Source organism: Haliotis rubra, unplaced genomic scaffold (assembly GCF_003918875.1).
Source record: "Haliotis rubra isolate DU_JTF1 unplaced genomic scaffold, ASM391887v1 Scf2403, whole genome shotgun sequence".
Taxonomy (NCBI): domain Eukaryota; kingdom Metazoa; phylum Mollusca; class Gastropoda; order Lepetellida; family Haliotidae; genus Haliotis; species Haliotis rubra.
In genome coordinates, this window is record NW_025766452.1 from 3,611 (window position 1) to 21,809 (window position 18,199).

Below are 18,199 nucleotides of genomic sequence, written 5' to 3' on the forward strand. Positions count from 1 at the left end.
GTCAAAATGAACTGGTAACACGTCAATTACATGCGGTGACTTCATACATGGTACAGTAGATAATGAAGCATGCATACATCCTAATTAATACTCTAAGTAGTTTTGTAGATAATGTCAGGATGCATGTCATGTACATACTTCAATATACGGAATGAATTTCACGCTTAAGTCCAACACAATTGGCATTCTTATCCTTGTAGGCCCAGGCTGCCTGTGAGGCGCCAGAATGTTAATAATCATGACTTATCCCACCGGGTACCCATTCACTGCTGGATGAACAAAGGCTCGCATTCCTAAGGTTAGACCACATGTGTCACGTCTCCCTCGTCGTGGGACAGGACTGAAGTCATGGAAACTCTCAGGAGTCAAGCTGCCAAACACGGTTATCCACGCAAGGACTCTCCATGACCAATGGTGCTTAATTTCAACTGATTTTGGACCTGGGCTTTATGCACAAAACCACCCACCACCACATCTACAACCTACACAACTGACGGTGTATCAAGCAACGCCATTGTGATAACGGGAAATTGTTCACATCAGTGATAAACCAAACTAAAAGTCACATTCATTACCACTTGCCACATTTTCCGTATCCTCTAAGAAGACATCGCTATTCCGCTTGTCCCGGAATCACACGAGTTGATCACGAATGTAAAAGTCATTGAGTTCTTCACCTTTTCACAACAAAGAATGAACTGACATTTCCTGGGTGGTGTTGACCGTGTCCAACCTCTGGTCTGACTTTTCATCCATTGTCCAATGATAGCAATTAAGCGATCCAAAAAGAAGCCGCGACTGATCCAGTGTGTCACAGTCAAAAACTTAACCATCAACGACATTTGGCCGCCCTCTGCGCTCAGGATTAAGTGATAAAAATAAGCGATCCCAAAATAATCTTCTGGCATCCTCCTCGTCTCCCCAGGGGATAAAGGGATGCATTCTGACCAGGGCGTACACTGACTGAGTCAGGTGGGCCACCTGAACCTCCTCCAGCAGCACCAGGATGATGGGATTCCTCTCCCCTTCCAGGTGTCTCTGGACAAACATCAGCTCGAACTGACACTGTTCATCTCGGGCCATGGCGTTAGACAGAAGAATCAGGATGGTTTTACTTACATTCAGATTATTAACAACATTATCGACGATAGGGAGACCAGCCAAAGAGTCTCGGTCACGAATGTACAGTTTGGATCCATGAGTTTCCTCGGCTTTTGGAATGAGTTCGTTCTTTATCCATCTGATGTCCTCCAAACTATATATTACATAAGCATCATATATAATATCTACGTTGTCAAGTCGCTGGAATTCCCCCCTCTGGTATCTTCTCTGGTACATATAATGCCGAATGTGCCATCGATACCTGTATGCAACAGACCCCGAGATGAGGACAAAGAAGCATATCCCACACACACCAATTAGGACAAATATAGCAGGGAAAGGGAGGAGGCAAGACTGTTTAGGCATATTTACTTTGGAGAGTACTCTGCCTCTCATTTCCCCAGGACTGGAACACACGTACCTCTCCGGATAGTATTTGAACTTCTTACGATCCGACTTTATCCAGTTCAGGAACCAGAGGAGTTCACAGTTACATGCAAAAGGGTTGTACATAAAATCAGCAATCTCAAGCTTTTGTTGGACTTCGGAGGTGAAGACGCGTTCATCTATTCTGGCTAATCGGTTACTCGCTACCCAGATATGGGTAAGATTCTTCAAAGGTGTCAGGCTACCAACGGGAAACTCGTCAATGCTATTCCGATACAGTTTCATGTATTGCAAGTTGTGCAAGGAAACTGAAATAAAGTTTGGAAACGATAACAATCCACAGCTCCCAAGACCAATTCCTGTTAATGATTTTAAGTGTCCAAACCAGTCAGTTAGGTCCTGGTCGGATGTATGTGAGAGTTTATTATAAGAAACATCAACTGACTGTAGATTGGAGCATCCTTTGAATGCGTCTTTGTGCACATGAGTCGTGAAGTTTATACCACTTGATTCCAAAGATATGTATTCTATTTTACTGTTGTTGAAAGCATACTGGTCTATATAAAGGGAGCCACCTCCTACATTCTTGAGGATTACGTTAGTTAGCGAGGGCATTTCCGAGAATGAATTTGACTTTATCTCCGGAATCTGAACATTGCTGTTAATAGTGAAAACTGACAAATTCTTTAAGCACTGAATGTAACGACCCTCAATTGGCGTGTATAAGTGATTATGATCCAACTTCAGAGATTTAAGGCTCGGGAAATAGGACCCATTCGTCCTACAAAAATTAGGAAACCTGGAAATATAGTTGTCTTTCAGAGTCAAGGAGAGTAACGATGGGGCGTACGCCAGAGTTACTTCACGGATAAAGTTATAATCCAGTGATACATTTTGGATGTTGAAGAGGCCGCTACAGTCAGCCTGGTTATAACTTTCAAACTCGTTTCTGTCTAGGTCCAGATACTTCATTGTACGGCTGTATAACCGCTGAAAGATGCGTGAATCATTCAACTTTAGTCTACATAGTGATAATTTTGCAAGAGGAAGACGGCTCAAAGTTGGGAATGTTTCTGCTAAACACCTTTCTGAGAAATTGTTTCCATCAAGACTCAACTCTGTTAATGTAGTTAGATGAATAAATGAGTCGGCGGACATTCTTGTTATCGTGTTTGATGTCAGACTTAACCTTTTCAACTTGAATGATTGAATGTTTCTGAACGTTTCTGAGGAAATGTTTGGAAGAAAGTTGCTAGAGAAATCCAAGTCAGTTATGAACTGTGGTAGCCTTGGAATATATGTAAGTTTCCTTCCGTGACCTTTGCATGTTGCTTGTTTGGTGATATTGTTACAGCTGCACCAGCTGTTGCCACAGTTACCGCGGCGTGCTGTAGATGTCAGCGTCACCAGCAGAAGGACGAGGAGAAGTTGGCAGAGGGATGACATTCCCATATGGCTTCTGAAATACAGAAAAATAAACTATCGAACAAGACGTTTTTGAAATATGAACGTCAGGGAATACGTTGTGATACGGGTGCAGGTGTTTACCAAGATCACTGAGTTGCTGGATGGGCTGTTCTGTGCAGTATTCAAGAATCACGGTGGGCCATATTACAGTGGAAGGGAAGCCCGAAATAATGTAGATATTAGACGTTTAACACTTGGGCCCAAGTCAGATAGGGTTCAGGCAAATTCACGAAATTAATAATGTGCTGTGCTATTCATTGTTAGTGCTATGAGTATACCTGGTGTGGAGTGTGGCGCTATATAAATGGACCCATTATTAGTTTTACACTTATTTTGTACAAAGTGTTCATAGACTAAAGCATTGGCGGAGGTGGGGTGGGTATGTGTGTGTTCTGGGGGTCTGAACATCCCCCCCTCCCCCTCCTCTTTGATAATTGAAAATGTCACTGAAGTAAATGTTTTGCATTGGCGGAGCCGGAAGGAGGAGGGGAGGGGTCGGTTTAAGGACTTAAGAAATGTCCAAGTGACTCTCATCTGCTCAACCCTTTCCATGCATTGCCACAACGTGTTAGGCATGACCAGGTAATCTGCACCAACGATGTGGACATAACTGAGTCGGTAAGCTCGCACGGAAACGTTCCGAAGGTCACGCGTTCCAAAGGGCGGATCAGCACACAAACAAAAAAGTTTCTTGCCCCAGTGACCTCACTAGAAGTTGTGTTTTTAAAACACCGAGCTGCTCTTCAGCATGACGTGGGATTTACAAGATCGGGTGTTCTGAACATCAATGGTTCGCTGACTTGGTTAATTCATCTCAAGGTATGCGCAGATGCATGCTTACGAGAACTGACAGTTATGAGACTCAATGATTCACAAACCGCCGTCGCCATTAACTGATATGCATTTGTCGATAAATGTTTCCGTCAGTCACAATAACATGGGACTACAGTAGACAGTCAACAATGACAAGTGGTTGTGAAATAGCAGAATACATCAAAGTAATATATTATGAGTCACATTCGTGAAGAGGACCTGAGTGGTCCTGGCAAGACCTGTAATACATGTATGAATGTGTTATAAGCTCGTTGTACGGCACGTGTGTGTGCGTGTGTGCGTGTGTGCGTGTGTATTAAGGTCAGCAGATGCAAAGTAAGTGGTAGGTTGGTGCTGTTGTGGTCAGCTGCGAAGGTAAAAGAAAGGTAGGTTGACACATGAGCAGGTGGGTGTGAGATCGTGTTGTGAAAACCTTTCCTTTGTGTTGTTTTGTACAACAGCACCCAGGACACTTAGATATCCTCTTACAGCGTGCAATCTAATATCTAATAGTGAGTGAGTATAGTTTTACGCCACTTTTAGCAATAATCCAGCAATTTCATGGTGGGGACACCAGAAATGGTCTTCACACATTGTACCCATGTGGGGAATCGAACCCGGGTGTCCGGCGAGACGCTCGAACGCTTTAACAACTAGGCTACCTCACCGCCCAACAGGATTCAAGCTTAGTTTCCGTGATTTAACTGGTATTTGTCGCAATGGGGTGATTTCTGTAGACTGGATGTGTCAGCACATTGTGAAATGTGTGTTCAAGTAAATTGTATTTACGTGACGTTGTTCATGTCAAATGTGGTGACACGGACACCCAGCGTTCAGTCACCAAACATTTCTCTCTATGAATTTAACGTCACAACTCTGAAATGATTTATAACAAAATATATAATTCACTCCAGAAGAGAGAAATCAGAATATGAACAGCAATTGCCAAACTCACATTTTCCACGTCATGTCTCTTTCATGTGTCATCCACTGCTTATCTACAAACGACAGCAATTCACAGATTCCACTCGCAGTATACTATACCCTTGACTAATTCTGGGAAACATTGAGGGTGCACGTAACAGGATGACTCATGGTGTCATTATCGAGATGAACATTTGTGACAGGCTGAGTAACTGGGAAGTTGCGATAGAAACCCCGCGATAGTTGGGTCAACACTGGGATTCCCTGGCCGGGACGTGAATGTCGCCATCTGGTGTCACGCGCTCACATTAGAAAAATTCCCTTTGAGTTATTGAGCGTTTCCCGTGATATAATTACAGTTAAGTCGATGTTATTATTTACCTTACAGAATTCACACTCACTACATACGAAGGTATCTGTTTACACCTGCATTTAATCACCTCTTAGTTCCTCTTGCAGCGCATGTTATCCGAGCACAGTCCACAGTCTCGCACATGTACATCCCGCAGCTTGCTGCTGAACTAGCCTTCACTTGTGATTGTTCACATCTTCGCCATTTTGTTTAGTACCACCACTCACTTCACAGGGGACAAATATTTCAGTGTCAAAACAACTCAGGATATTTTTATACTGTAAATTATCATTTAATAATTGTTTTTTTAAAGAAATAGAATAATCAGGAAACTTTTGAATAATGTGTTTTGTAAATAGATCAATGGTATATTAAAATTGGTACAATAAATTAGTAACTGAAATTGTTAGTGGCTGTATCCTCAAAGGGATTAAGCTATTGTAAAATTATTGTCCCCTTGAGTGGGTACGTAAATCCCAAAACATTAAAAGTACATATTGATCTGTCAACCTTTTTATAGTATTAATGTCATTTTAGGGTCCATGCAGGTAGCAAAGGTACTGTACGTCCTTATGGACCCAAGTATGGTGATCTCAGTTGTTGGCGATGTTTTTGTGTTATGTATTGTCCAAATAGTGCTATTATTCTGAACTTAACATGCTAGTTTTAATTCCAACTGTGATAGTTTAGTTCTTTTACTGTCCTTAAACGACAAGTTAATATACACGTATTCCATTTCAACGTCAAATATGTTTTCGTCATGAAATACTGCCGATGTGACGTTAAATATTTGTTCACCCACTCACTCCACATACTCAAATACGTACACCAACAACAGTTTGAATCTTAAATTTTCTTACACCTCCTAAACATCAAAATCACAATGTCCTCACACAATACTTCTTCACAGTTTGCATGTATTATGAACACTATCCGTGCTACCAAATAGACATTTTTGTGATCGCGGCTAAGGAACACCTTGGCCGAACACCTTGGTTTGACAAAAATGTGAAGCCCATTTCTAGTGTCCCCCGCCGTGATATTGCTGGAATATTGGTAACAGCTCCTCACTCACTCACTCTTGATGAAAATAGATAAATTGAACCTGAAACAGAAAGGGTCAACTGCAGCAGCCTGCCATGCGAACATGTCAAACTGAGTGGATGAAGGGCACACCTTTGTCACTATCAGATGAGCAGCTGGTTCAAGTCGAAAAATGTGTACTGAAGTTTTTTGCAATTGTTTTTGAATATGCCACTGACTTCAGTACTCTTTAAAGTGTGTTTATATTTGACCTATGTGTTAATCTGTTCCGTTTGTTCTTATATAGGTAAACCGCTTATTATACTGGGACTGCCATGTAACTTAAACATATCAACCGACATCGGCCTGTTTGATATTGTATAAAACCGAGAACACTGACTTACCGTGGTAATTCGCAACAGAGAGTGAGGAGATACACTTTGTTCTGATATTACCGTTACCAGAGGCTATTGAAGTTTTTTTTGTGTACACCGATTTCATCGGCGCACTGCATTAAATAGCTAACTGGTTAGGCTTATAGGTAGTGATGTGAAACTTTCAGAATCACAGACATACACTGTCCCCTCCCTACATGGAGATATGTCTTGAACAATTCCTGGTCTTCTTGCAGCTTGAGATGGAATGTGAGGTTGAGAGGCTGGAGTTAGCGCCCCTTATGTATCAAGGGAAACGACTCCAAAAGATACTCAATCTCCCTGATCGTATTGGTAGAAGGTCCATATGGCTGTAGGACATTGCAGTACCTTCCATGGCCGTGTCTAAATGTCACAGAAGTCTAAATGTAATGCCTCCTACTGAATGTAAAGAGAAAAAATATTATGCACTTGGTACATTATTACACAATAACTAACTCCGCCATGTAACAATCATTATTTGCCACTGGAAAAGCCACAGGTTTACAGTACATTCAGTACATTGTAGATTCAATGCATACAATTAATACAATATACATGAAAATGCAATCACTGATATATAGTTGATATATATCTTAGTATCAGAGTACCCATGAAGATCCGGGTTAGAATTGATCTTCAGGAACCCATGCTTGTCGTAAGAGGCGACTAACGGGATCGGATCGTCAGGTTCGCTGACTCGGTGGACAGATATCATCGTATCCCAAGTGCATAGATCGATGTTCGTGCTGTTGATCCCTGGATTGTCTGGTCCAGATCCGATTATAAAAATATTTAAGAATAAAAATAGATTTTTGAAATAATCATATTGGCATGACATTTGGAGTCGACAAATGTAATACGCTTCATTTGAAACGTGGCAAAGTAACTAAAGATGGATCGGTCAAGTTACGAGGGGGAGGAGTTATTGAGCATCTTGTGGAAGATCAGGCCTACACCTATCTTGGAATATAAGTTCAAGACAAGCTCCAGAATGCCCAGATTCCAGACGTACCTCGGGCCGAGTATAAAATCTCGCTTAAAGAAAATTTGGAGTTCAGAGCTGAATTCTCGAAACAAGGTCAAAGCCACCAATACTTTGGCTGTGCCAGTCCTTTCCTATTCCTTTGGAGTAGTTGATTGGAAAAAACAAGACATCCAGAGTCTTGACTAGAAGGATCATGTCTGATAACAGAGCCCACACCCTCGTTCTTCTCTTAACCGTTTATACATGCCAATCAATTCTGGAGGTCGGGGTTTGATTAATGTGGAGGCTCTTCATGATAGAATTTTATTGTGTACTTTTGCACATATTTATTTATCGGACGATCATCTGGAGATACATGTGAAGACACATGATGAAAGCAAGGAATTTCACAGCTATTTTAAGCGTGCCACAGTTGTTTCACACAATCTTTAGTTTGATGTTCATGTTGTTGATGGCGACGTACTGCTGGACGGTACAGCGATGGGAGTAAACCACTTGCAGTCCTTCACCAAGTCTGCCCAGAGTCGGTCTTTTGTGGAGAAGCTTTCTGAGAAACCACTGCATCGTGTGTACATGCATATGCAGTGCGTGGAACAGAATAGCAATCCCACCAACCCTTTCGCCTGGAAGAAGCCGTCTGGTCTTAAATTTGAAACTGAGGGCTTTCTTTTTGCTGCTCAGGACCAGTCACTTCCCACTCGCAATCGTCAAAATGTGATTCTTAAAGAAAATATCAATATGAATTGTCGAATTTGCAATGAATTCACAGAGACTGTCCAACACCTTGTTAGTGGATGCCCTTCATTAATTGGCACAAACAGCACATCTTAAACGACATGTTGGCATGGCTCGTTACTTTCACTACCGTCTCCGCCATGCCTGTGGCTTTGACTCCGACGTCCATCCATGGTACGACCCTGAACATGTCCAGGGCGTCATGGAAAATGATGTTTTCAAACTTCTCTGGAATCGGCCCATATACAGCCTGAGAAGAATTCCAGCCAACAAACCTGATCTTGTCCTTTTTGATAAAGCCAATGAATTTATTTATATCATTGAATTTTCTATCCCTTTTGACAGCAATGTGACTGGCAGGATTCAGGAAAAGCATGCTAAATATGCGGACCTCGCCTTTGAAATCTCTCGCTTGCATCCCAAGGACATTGTCGTCAGGCTCCCCATTGTTCTCGGTGCCCTTGGTTTGGTACCTCCTGATCTCTTGGCGCAGATCAGGAGAGTGCCCGGGTTCTCACCTGGAGTACAACCCTTCTAACACTCTGAGGTAATGCAGAAGGCTGCATAGTTGGGGAGTCTACATATTCTCCGGAAAGTTCTTGGTGGGTTCGACTAGGCAGCGTTTCCCGGGGAAGTCCCATTCGCTGTCTGGACTGCGTGTAGAGGGGGAAAGAGCCATGAGCTGATGATGAGCCTTACCAGTCTGACTGTGCCAGGATCACCTGAGCCCTCTCTGCAGCATTTTCATCTTAATCTGTAAACCATAATAACAGTTATACGAGTCGTCAATATCTGCATCATTGTCCTTATGTTTTCCCATTAATCTTTTTATTTCAGACCAGAGTTTTTGAGAGACATTAAGAATGTTTTCCCAAAGTTGTTGTTTTCTGTTATCTGTATACTTGTTTCTGATACTGTTATATTCTTGAAAAGGATGTTTATCGATGCATTTTGTAAGTTTATATAATAACCTACATCTTTCTTTGACATGTGGTCACAATCAGCCTGAATTATCACATCTGGATAATTGGACAGATTTCCCAGGGTTTTTCTCTGAGACAGCTGAACACAGGTCATCTACCGTTTAATTAGCACTCATCAATTTTTGTCAGTTGACAGATTTGTCAAGCAGATCTTAGATAGCTTCTGCCAAAAGAGTATCTTTAAATTTGTGTAATTTGTTTTGTGTAAATATGATTTCTTTGTCAAGACGTCTGGCGTGTATGGAGCGCACGTAATGTTAGTGCTAGTTGGAGGTGAGAAGACCCAGAGAAGAATTCTATTTCAAAATCCATAACATTGTCAAATATCAGTGATGAAGCTAGTATAAAGTTAATACCCCAAGCTCCGTCCATAAAGAGGAAAGTAAAGTCACCAACATTTCCATCTGAACTCAGCTCCCATCGACCGGTGAAGGTTCGGGTTAGAATATTAGATTAGACGGTATCGGGTGGTCAGGCTCGCTGACTCGGTTGACACATGTCATCGGTTCCCAATTGTTCAGATGGATGCTCATGCTGTTGATCACTGGATTGTCTGGTCCTGACTCGATTATTTACAGACCGCCATATAGCTGGAATATTGCTGAGTGCGGCGTAAAACTCAACTCACTCACTACACCTCCCATCCATAAAATGATTATTCAAAACTAGCTTAAATCTAATAGGCATCCTCCACGATTCTTTACAATCTTATCAACTGAAATGAAATCCTACGAAGAATGATCGTGGTTCTCAAAATACTCAGTTATGTCATCCTCAACGTAATCCGATGTTCTATCGGTTCTCGCATTAAAATTTATTCATAATTTGAAAATCTGTATAAAAAGTTTCTAAATCTGAATCATTACTCCACATGTTTGTATCTCCAACTACACCGCAGGACTGAATATACACATTAGTACAAAAGTCACTCTCCTTTATGTTTTCTAAAATCCCAGAAATGTTCCAAAACAGGAATTTAACAAAACTGTCACAGTCCCCTAAGTGTGCTCCCATGGGTCGGAGATGCTCTCCTGAAGTGTACTACAATGCTTGTCATCCGCTTGGTGCTGACTGGCGTCTAGGTGGATGATCTTGGCCGTGGTCCTCCCTTCTTTCTGCCTCCTGGGTCGCACGATCCTCGTACACTCTCTCCCTTGGCTTCTCTGCAAACGTATTTCCTTTATAATAACATCTTGTGCTCAGTACTGAAGGAAAAAAGAAAGTGTACTGATACCTTTTGATACCTCTTCCACATCCTGCAACCCAGCATATACATGTACACACGTACTTGGAAAGGTAATTTACATAATACATTGGAATGACTAAAACAAAGAACCGTGCTACTATTAGGGGAAGGCCTCAAGGTCAGGCTTACACTTAGACAGCAGATGGGCTGGATTGGCTGGTCAGTGATCTTCCCTCCTTGTCCCTGACTTGCCTTCTGCTGGTCTTTCCGCGCTCTTCCCGCTATCTGCCGGCTCTCTCTTTGCTTGCCTGTCCTGTCTGATTTTAAAGGCAGATGAACGACTAACAATCTGCTTCGGTCAGCAATAATCATGTGCTTAGCTGGTCATATTTTGACCACATCTCTGGCTTGCAATACCTCTGACAAATAGTGTTAAACAATAGCTATTAAATGAAAAAGGGTCAAGAATGCATTTGGTATATTCATACTTGCATCACCCGAACTGGTCCGGGGAATGAATTCATCAACGCCTAATTGTTGTATGTACTTCCACTGCCCATTTCTGGTGTCTCCCGCCGTGATATTGCTGGAATATTGCTAAAAGCGGCGTAAAACCATACTCACTCAATCACTATTGTTTATGCGAATGGTGTGAGTTGCAGTTCATCAGGAAGGACGTGCTTACGTTTTTCTAGGAACGCCAACAATAATAAAACACAGTCTCGACCCAATAGATTCAGCCAAATTGATAAGATGCTTCTGATTTGTTTTATGAACCACGACATACATCAACTTCAAATGGTTATAAGACCAAAAGCAGAAAAATCTATCCAGTGCGCCAACGCCTGTGAATGGCCAGTATGCACAAATACCAAAACAGATTCCATCTGACGTAGAATGTAAAATATTGCTGAAAATTATATGCATGGATCACTGAAATTTGGTGATGAATCCAGTGATCAACATCGATCTACACAACTTGGATACGATGACATGTGTCAACCGAGTCAGCGAGTCTGATCCAACCGATCCCGTTGGTCGCCTCTTACGACAGGAATGGGTTACCGAGGACCAGTTGAATGCCTGATCTTTATGGGTAACGTACAAAGGGGGATAATCTTGTGGCGGTATACCACTACAAAAGCTCGGGATTTTATGGCCGCTTCAACGTTGTTGCTTGTTATAATGTGAGGTGAGGTGAAATTGGGTTTTACGTCGTGCTTGAGAATATTTCGCTCATATGACGACGTGCATGCGTGTGTATGTGTATGTGCGACTGCTTGTACTAGCCCAGACTTAAGCTGGCTTTATAGTGCTAGCCCACTGAGATACCATACCGCAGTGAAGCATGAATACCCAACTCAGACACATTATACTGACTCCGAGCCGACCAGTCTTTGTTGTACCAATTAATGCCGAGCGCCAGGCAGGGACCAACAAGTACCATATTTTAACGTCTTTTGGTATGACGCAGTGGGGGATCGAACCCGCGACCTTCCGCTCTCCGGGCGGACGCTCGAACCACTACACCACGGAGGCGGTCACTTGTTATATTGAATGTGAAAACAACGAAGAGTTCAGAATCACAATGTTGAGCAATATAGTCAATGTCAAATAAAAGTTCCTATTTTTCTGTACCACGCGTTCCCTTACAACTGCATGTTTACGACAGGTGTGAAGCTGATGGGTCAAGGTACTCTGCCACTCTAGCGAACACCATTCGTCATCACTGTTTGATTGTAACCAATAAACACATATTTGTGAAATAATCGGAATCTTCCTTGTCGTTCTTCAGCAGAGGTTCTGAACAGAATTGTGTAATTATTCTTACAGTTTTATTTGTGTGTGGAATAGACGGACTGTTTTATCGAAGATCTAGGCGAAAGAGGTCAATTTCTATAGCATGGCAAGTAAACATGTAACATCTTGTGTATGAGTGAGTGAGTGAGTTTAGTTTTACGCCGGACTCGGAAATATTCCAGCTATATGGCGGCGGTCTGTAAATAAACGAATCTGGACCAGACAATCCAGTGATCAACAGCATGAGCATCGATCTACGCAATTGGGAACCGATGACATGTGTCAACCGAGTCAGCGAGCCTGACCACCCGATCCCGTAAGTCACCTCTTACGACAAGCATGGGCTGCTGAAGATCAGTTCTACCTTCACGGATCTCTCGTGTGTGACAATATCAATCTATCAACTAATTATATAAGTAATCAAAGCACGAAATGTTTTTTTTCTATGCTGTGACATTGATACGCATATTTTTAAACTGAGTGTCTCACGCACTGAAAAAAAAAATAAAAAAATTAAATGATAATTTCAATAAAGAAACATACTAAGCAGCAAAAGAAACGTCAGTTTGGAATTTTCCTCCACAGAAACGGATAACTGTTAACTCATTTAATGTTTTGATTGTATATTTTTGCCAACATCTCCAACTTTACCTGAGCAAAGACATTCCTTCCCAAACTCAGAATGGAACCCAGGAAATGGTCTCAACCTGATCTCGGAGATGGTACGGTGTTTTCCTTGCAACGCATGCTGCACGTGCTGTTCGCAAGGACCAGCCCTATAAAATGCACCCCCCAAACCTGGTTAAAACATTCACATTACAACGTCAGAAGGATGCCGCGACTCACGACAGCTCAGAGGAACCAGGCGCTAGGAAGACCAAGTCAAAACGTTGATAACACAACCGTCTCGTTTCCTGTTGACTTGGTTCCGTCCTATTGCGCAACTTAGTACAATAACCAGTCCAGAAGTTTGAGACCAATTCATTTAACTGGATACATACATATTAATCAGTATTATTTGATACATCTAAGCACTTGTATATTGCAACATTACACTCCTTATAATCCTTGCAAACATGTAGCGTGCTCTGTCGTACAGCGAGCTCCGGCGAACAAAAACCTGGAAATCGTGGAAATCTCAAAACGAGGCTCTGCCGCTAGAAAAGTTTGGCAGTCGGGTACGGACTTGATATTATATCAGTCACATTGTGCGTTGCAGAACTACACTGAATAAGCGCATAAGGTACATAACAGGTGTAACCAGTGAGCCAGATGCAATGCGAATCATTTTACTACCTCATCAACCTGGGGCAGTCTGTGACGTAGAAGTTAAGGTCATGCTGCCTACACCTCGCCATAAAATATATAGAAATACGAAGTTATTAAAGTTTAAAATTAAAATTCATTTGTAAATATAATTTTCTTATGAAACAAGGAATTGGATTCAGTGTAACCATAGTTGTTTGTTATGTCTATTTTCACTTTCACACGAGCAAATTCGGATCTGCTGAAAAGTAAGTCATTGTCTGAATAGGTTAATGAGACTCATGTTTCGGTTTGTGAAGCTGGTCACACTGCACAAGCCGTTGCCAATCACTTCCAGGTCAACGTTCGGAACATCTACTGGCGGCAGCAACGTTTCCAGACAATCAACACCACAAATGATCGTCCCCGTACTGGCAGACCAAGGGTGACCACAAGACAAGACCGCCATGTTGTGCGACAGCATGTACAGAATCCCTTCATGCAGGCATGCGAAACAGCACGCCAGATAGTGGGAAGACACGGAAGACCAATCAGTACTGATACAGTAAGCCGACGTCTTAACAGCGGGAACCTCCATTGCCGTAGACCTTACGCATACCATGGACCTATCCTTACCCCTCGTCATCTGCGTGAACGTCTACAGTTTGCCCTCCAACACCAAAACTGGCGATACAGGCAATGGAGGCAAATGTTCACAGATGAGAGTCGGTACTGGGTATCATCTGCAGAAGGCAGAACAAGAATATGGCGACGACGTGGCCAGCGTTACTCAGACCAATGTGTTATGGAAAGAGACTCATTGGGAGGTGCAAGTATCATGGTATGGGGTGGAACAGGCCTGAACCAGAGAGTGGGTCCTGTGGTGTTCCAGAAACTTGGTCCAGGGAGAGGAGGCGCCATCACAGCTGTGCGCTACATCGACCAAGCTCTCAGACCCCACGTCATACCACATTTCGCATGTCACCGGAACAACATTTTCCAGCATAATAACGCCCGGGCCCATGCTGGCAGAGCTACACGGGACTTCCTACAGCAGAAGGGTGTCAACAGTATGCAGTGGCCAGCCCTTAGTCCTGATTTAAACCCAATTGAACATCTTTGGGATGAAATTCAGAGGAGATTGAATAATGTCAAACCAAGGTCGAACACAGCCGATTTATTGCGCCAGGCCTTTCTCAGTGTATGGTTAAAGGTGCCAATGGCCTTCATCAATCGTTTGGTGCACTCCATGCATAGACGCTGTTCTGCAGTTATTGCCGCTCGTGGTGGTCACACTAGATACTGAAGTCAAGAGTCTGGATTGCAAACGTTCAAGATATTGTACACAAAAAACGTTTTTGATCCGCTCATTATGTCCATTTCTGTAATGATTTGATTACAGTGCCTATTTAATTTTGAATTCGTACTGACGTTTTTTTGCTGCTGAGTATATTACAAGTTCACAGAAAGTTAAATGGATAACTTGTCCATTGTTAGATTCCATGAAAGGCTTAAGTTTCTATTGTCAATAATTTCCAGTTTCGCCTTCCGTGTGTTCCCACGATATTGTTGTGACACAGCAAGTGTTTTCACAAAGTGAAACTTTCATCACAAGGGTTATTATCCTACATTTTGACGCTTTCGAGTCTTCTTTAAAATGTGAAATGTATTGAAGCAATTACATTAAACTGCAATAGTGCGATAGAAACAGCGAAACTATTTCCTTGGTCTTAATCTCGAGATATTGTACAGTATAATTCAGGAAACTGAGACCTGAGGTACTCAAATATATATGTACAGGAAATAACACTCACACTCGTTCAATGTGTCAGAGTAAGAACCCGGTATTCGGGCTTTTACAGTGTTTCGCTTTAACCGGAGTTCAGAATGACATGCTTACATACAGCACAAGTGTAATTCTCTTAACTCCACTGTCCCAAACTCATTGTTTATTGATCAGTCCGAAAGTTCACCTTGACATCACCACTGAATCCGCCAATCATCCAGTCTGTCAAAATGAACTGGTAACACGTCAACAACATGCGGTGACTTCATACATGGTACAGCAGATAATGAAGCATGCATCATCCTAATCAATACTCTAAGTAGCTGTGTAGATAATGTCAGGAGGCATGTCATGTACATACTTCAATATAGGGATTGGTTTTCGATGTTTTAGTTCGAATCCAACATAATGGACACTATTACCCTTGTAGACCCAGGTTGCCAGAATGTTAATAATCATGACTTATCCCACCGGGTACCCATTCACTGCTGGGTGAACAAAGGCTCGCTTGCCTAAGGTGAGACCACATGTGTCACGTCTCCCTCGTTGTAGGGGAGGAATGAAGTCATAAAACTCTCAGGAGTCAAGCTGCCAAACACGGTTACCCACACAAGGACTCTCCATGACCAACGTTGCTTAATTTCGACTGATTTTGGGACCTGGGCATTGTGTACAAAACCACCCACCACCACATCTACAACCTTCACACCTGACCATGTATCAAGCAATGCCACTTTGATACCGGGAAATTGTTGACATCAGTGATAAACCAAACTAAAAGTCACATACGTCACCATTTGCCCCTTTCTGTATCCTCTAAGAAGACGTCGCTATTTGGCTTGTCCCGGAATAACACGAATTGGTCACGAATGTAAAAGTCATTGAGTTCTACACCTTTTCACAACAAAGAATGAACTGACATTTCCTGAGAGGTGTTGACCATGTCCAGCCTCTGGTCTGACTTTTCGTCCATTGTCCAGTGATGACAATAAGCGATCCAAAAAGAAGCCGTGACTGATCCAGTGTGTCACAGTCAACAACTTAAGCATCAACGACATCTGTCCTCACTCCACGCTGAGGATTAAGTGATAAAAATAAGCGATCCCAAAAGAATCTTCTGGCATCCTCCTCGTCTCCCCAGAGGATAAAGGGATGCATTCTGACCAGGGCATACACTGACTGAGTCAGGTGGGCCAACTGAACCTCCTCCAGCAGCACCAGGATGATGGGATTTCTCTCCCCTTCCAGGTGCCTCTGGACAAACATCAGCTCGAACTGACACTGTTCATCTCGGGCCATGGCGTTAGACAGAAGAATCAGGATGGTTTTACTTACATTCAGATTATTAACAACATTATCGACGATAGGGAGACCAGCCAAAGAGTCTCGGTCACGAATGTACAGTTTGGATCCATGAGTTTCCTCGGCTTTTGGAATGAGTTTGTTCTTTATCCATCTGATGTCTTCCAAACTATATATTACATAAGCATCATATATATTCTCTACGTTGTCAAGTCGCTGGAATTCCCCCGTCTGGTATCTTCTCTGGTACATAAAAAATCGAATGTGCCATCGATACCTGTATGCAACAGACCCCGAGATGAGGACAAAGAAGCATATCCCACACACACCAATTAAGACAAAGATAGCAGGGAAAGGGAGGAGGCAAGACTGTTTAGGCATTATTACTTTTTGAGAGTACTCTGCCTCTCATTTCCCCAGGACTGGAACACACGTAATTCTCCGGATAGTATTTGAACTTCTTACGGTCCGACTTTATCCAGTTCAGGAACCAGAGGAGTTCACAGTTACATGCAAAAGGGTTGTACATAAAATCAGCAATCTCAAGCTTTTGTTGGACTTCGGAGGTGAAGACGCGTTCATCTATTCTGGCTAATCAGTTGCTCGCTAGCCAGATATGGGTAAGATTCTTCAAAGGTGTCAGGCTACCAACGGGAAACTCGTCAATGCCATTCCGATACAGTTTCATGTATTGCAAGTTGTGCAAGGAAACTGAAATAAACGTTGAAACGATAACAATCCACAGTTCCCAAGACCAATTCCTGTTAATGTTTTTAAGTGTCCAAACCAGTCAGTTAGGTCCTGGTCGGATGTGTGTGAGAGTTTATTATAAGAAACATCAACTGACTGTATATTGGGGCATCCTTTGAATGCGTCTTTGTGCACATGAGTCGTGAAGTTTATACCACTTGATTCCAAAGATATGTATTGTATTTTACTGTTGTTGAAAGCATACTGGTCTATATAAAGGGAGCCACCTCCTACATTCTTGAGGATTACGTTAGTTAGCGAAGGCATTTCCGAGAATGAATTTGACTTTATCTCCGGAATCTGAACATTGCTGTTAATGGTGAAAACTGACAAATTCTTTAAGCACTGAATGTAACGACCCTCAATTGGCGTGTATAAGTGATTATGATCCAACTTCAGAGATTTAAGGCTCGGGAAATAGGACCCATTCGTCCTACAAAAATTAGGAAACCTGGAAATATAGTTGTCTTTCAGAGTCAAGGAGAGTAACGATGGGGCGTACGCCAGAGCTACTTCACGGATAAAGTTATAAGCCAGTGATAAATTCTGGATGTTGAAGAGGCCGCTACAGTCAGCCTGGTTATAACTTTCAAACTCGTTTCTGTCTAGGTCCAGATACCTCATTGTACGGCTGTATAATCGCTGAAAGATGCGTGAATCATTCAACTTTAGTCTACATAGTGATAATTTTGCAAGTGGAAGATGGCTCAAAGTTGGGATTGGTTCTGCTAAACACCTTTCTGAGAAATTGTTTCCATCATGTAGTTAGATGAATAAATGAGTCGGCGGACATTCTTGTTATCGTGTTTGATGTCAGACTTAACCTTTTCAACTTGAATGATTGAATGTTTCTGAACGTTTCTGAGGAAATGTTTTGAAGAAAGTTGCTAGAGAAATCCAGGTCAGTTATGAACTGTGGTAGCCTTGGAATATATGTAAGTTTC

General features: G+C 42.3%; 2 protein-coding genes across 2 annotated transcripts; both read right to left on the reverse strand.

The window, feature by feature from the left end:
- Nucleotides 1-825: 825 nt before the first annotated feature.
- On the reverse strand, nucleotides 826-2,941 carry LOC124278731 (toll-like receptor 3). Its single transcript, XM_046714497.1, has one exon. The coding sequence runs from the start codon at nucleotides 2,938-2,940 to the stop codon at nucleotides 826-828; it is 2,115 nt and encodes a 704-aa protein (XP_046570453.1). The 5' UTR covers nucleotide 2,941.
- A 12,127-nt stretch (nucleotides 2,942-15,068) lies between these two features.
- LOC124278732 (toll-like receptor 2 type-2) lies at nucleotides 15,069-17,968 on the reverse strand. Its single transcript, XM_046714498.1, has one exon. The coding sequence runs from the start codon at nucleotides 16,884-16,886 to the stop codon at nucleotides 16,245-16,247; it is 642 nt and encodes a 213-aa protein (XP_046570454.1). The 5' UTR covers nucleotides 16,887-17,968; the 3' UTR covers nucleotides 15,069-16,244.
- Between the last annotated feature and the right edge of the window lie 231 nt (nucleotides 17,969-18,199).

Coding starts and splice junctions, on each gene's coding strand:
- LOC124278731 (XM_046714497.1), bottom strand. CDS start 2,940: ATGGGAATGTCATCCCTCTGCCAACTTCTCCTCGTCCTTCTGCTGGTG.
- LOC124278732 (XM_046714498.1), bottom strand. CDS start 16,886: ATGCCTAAACAGTCTTGCCTCCTCCCTTTCCCTGCTATCTTTGTCTTA.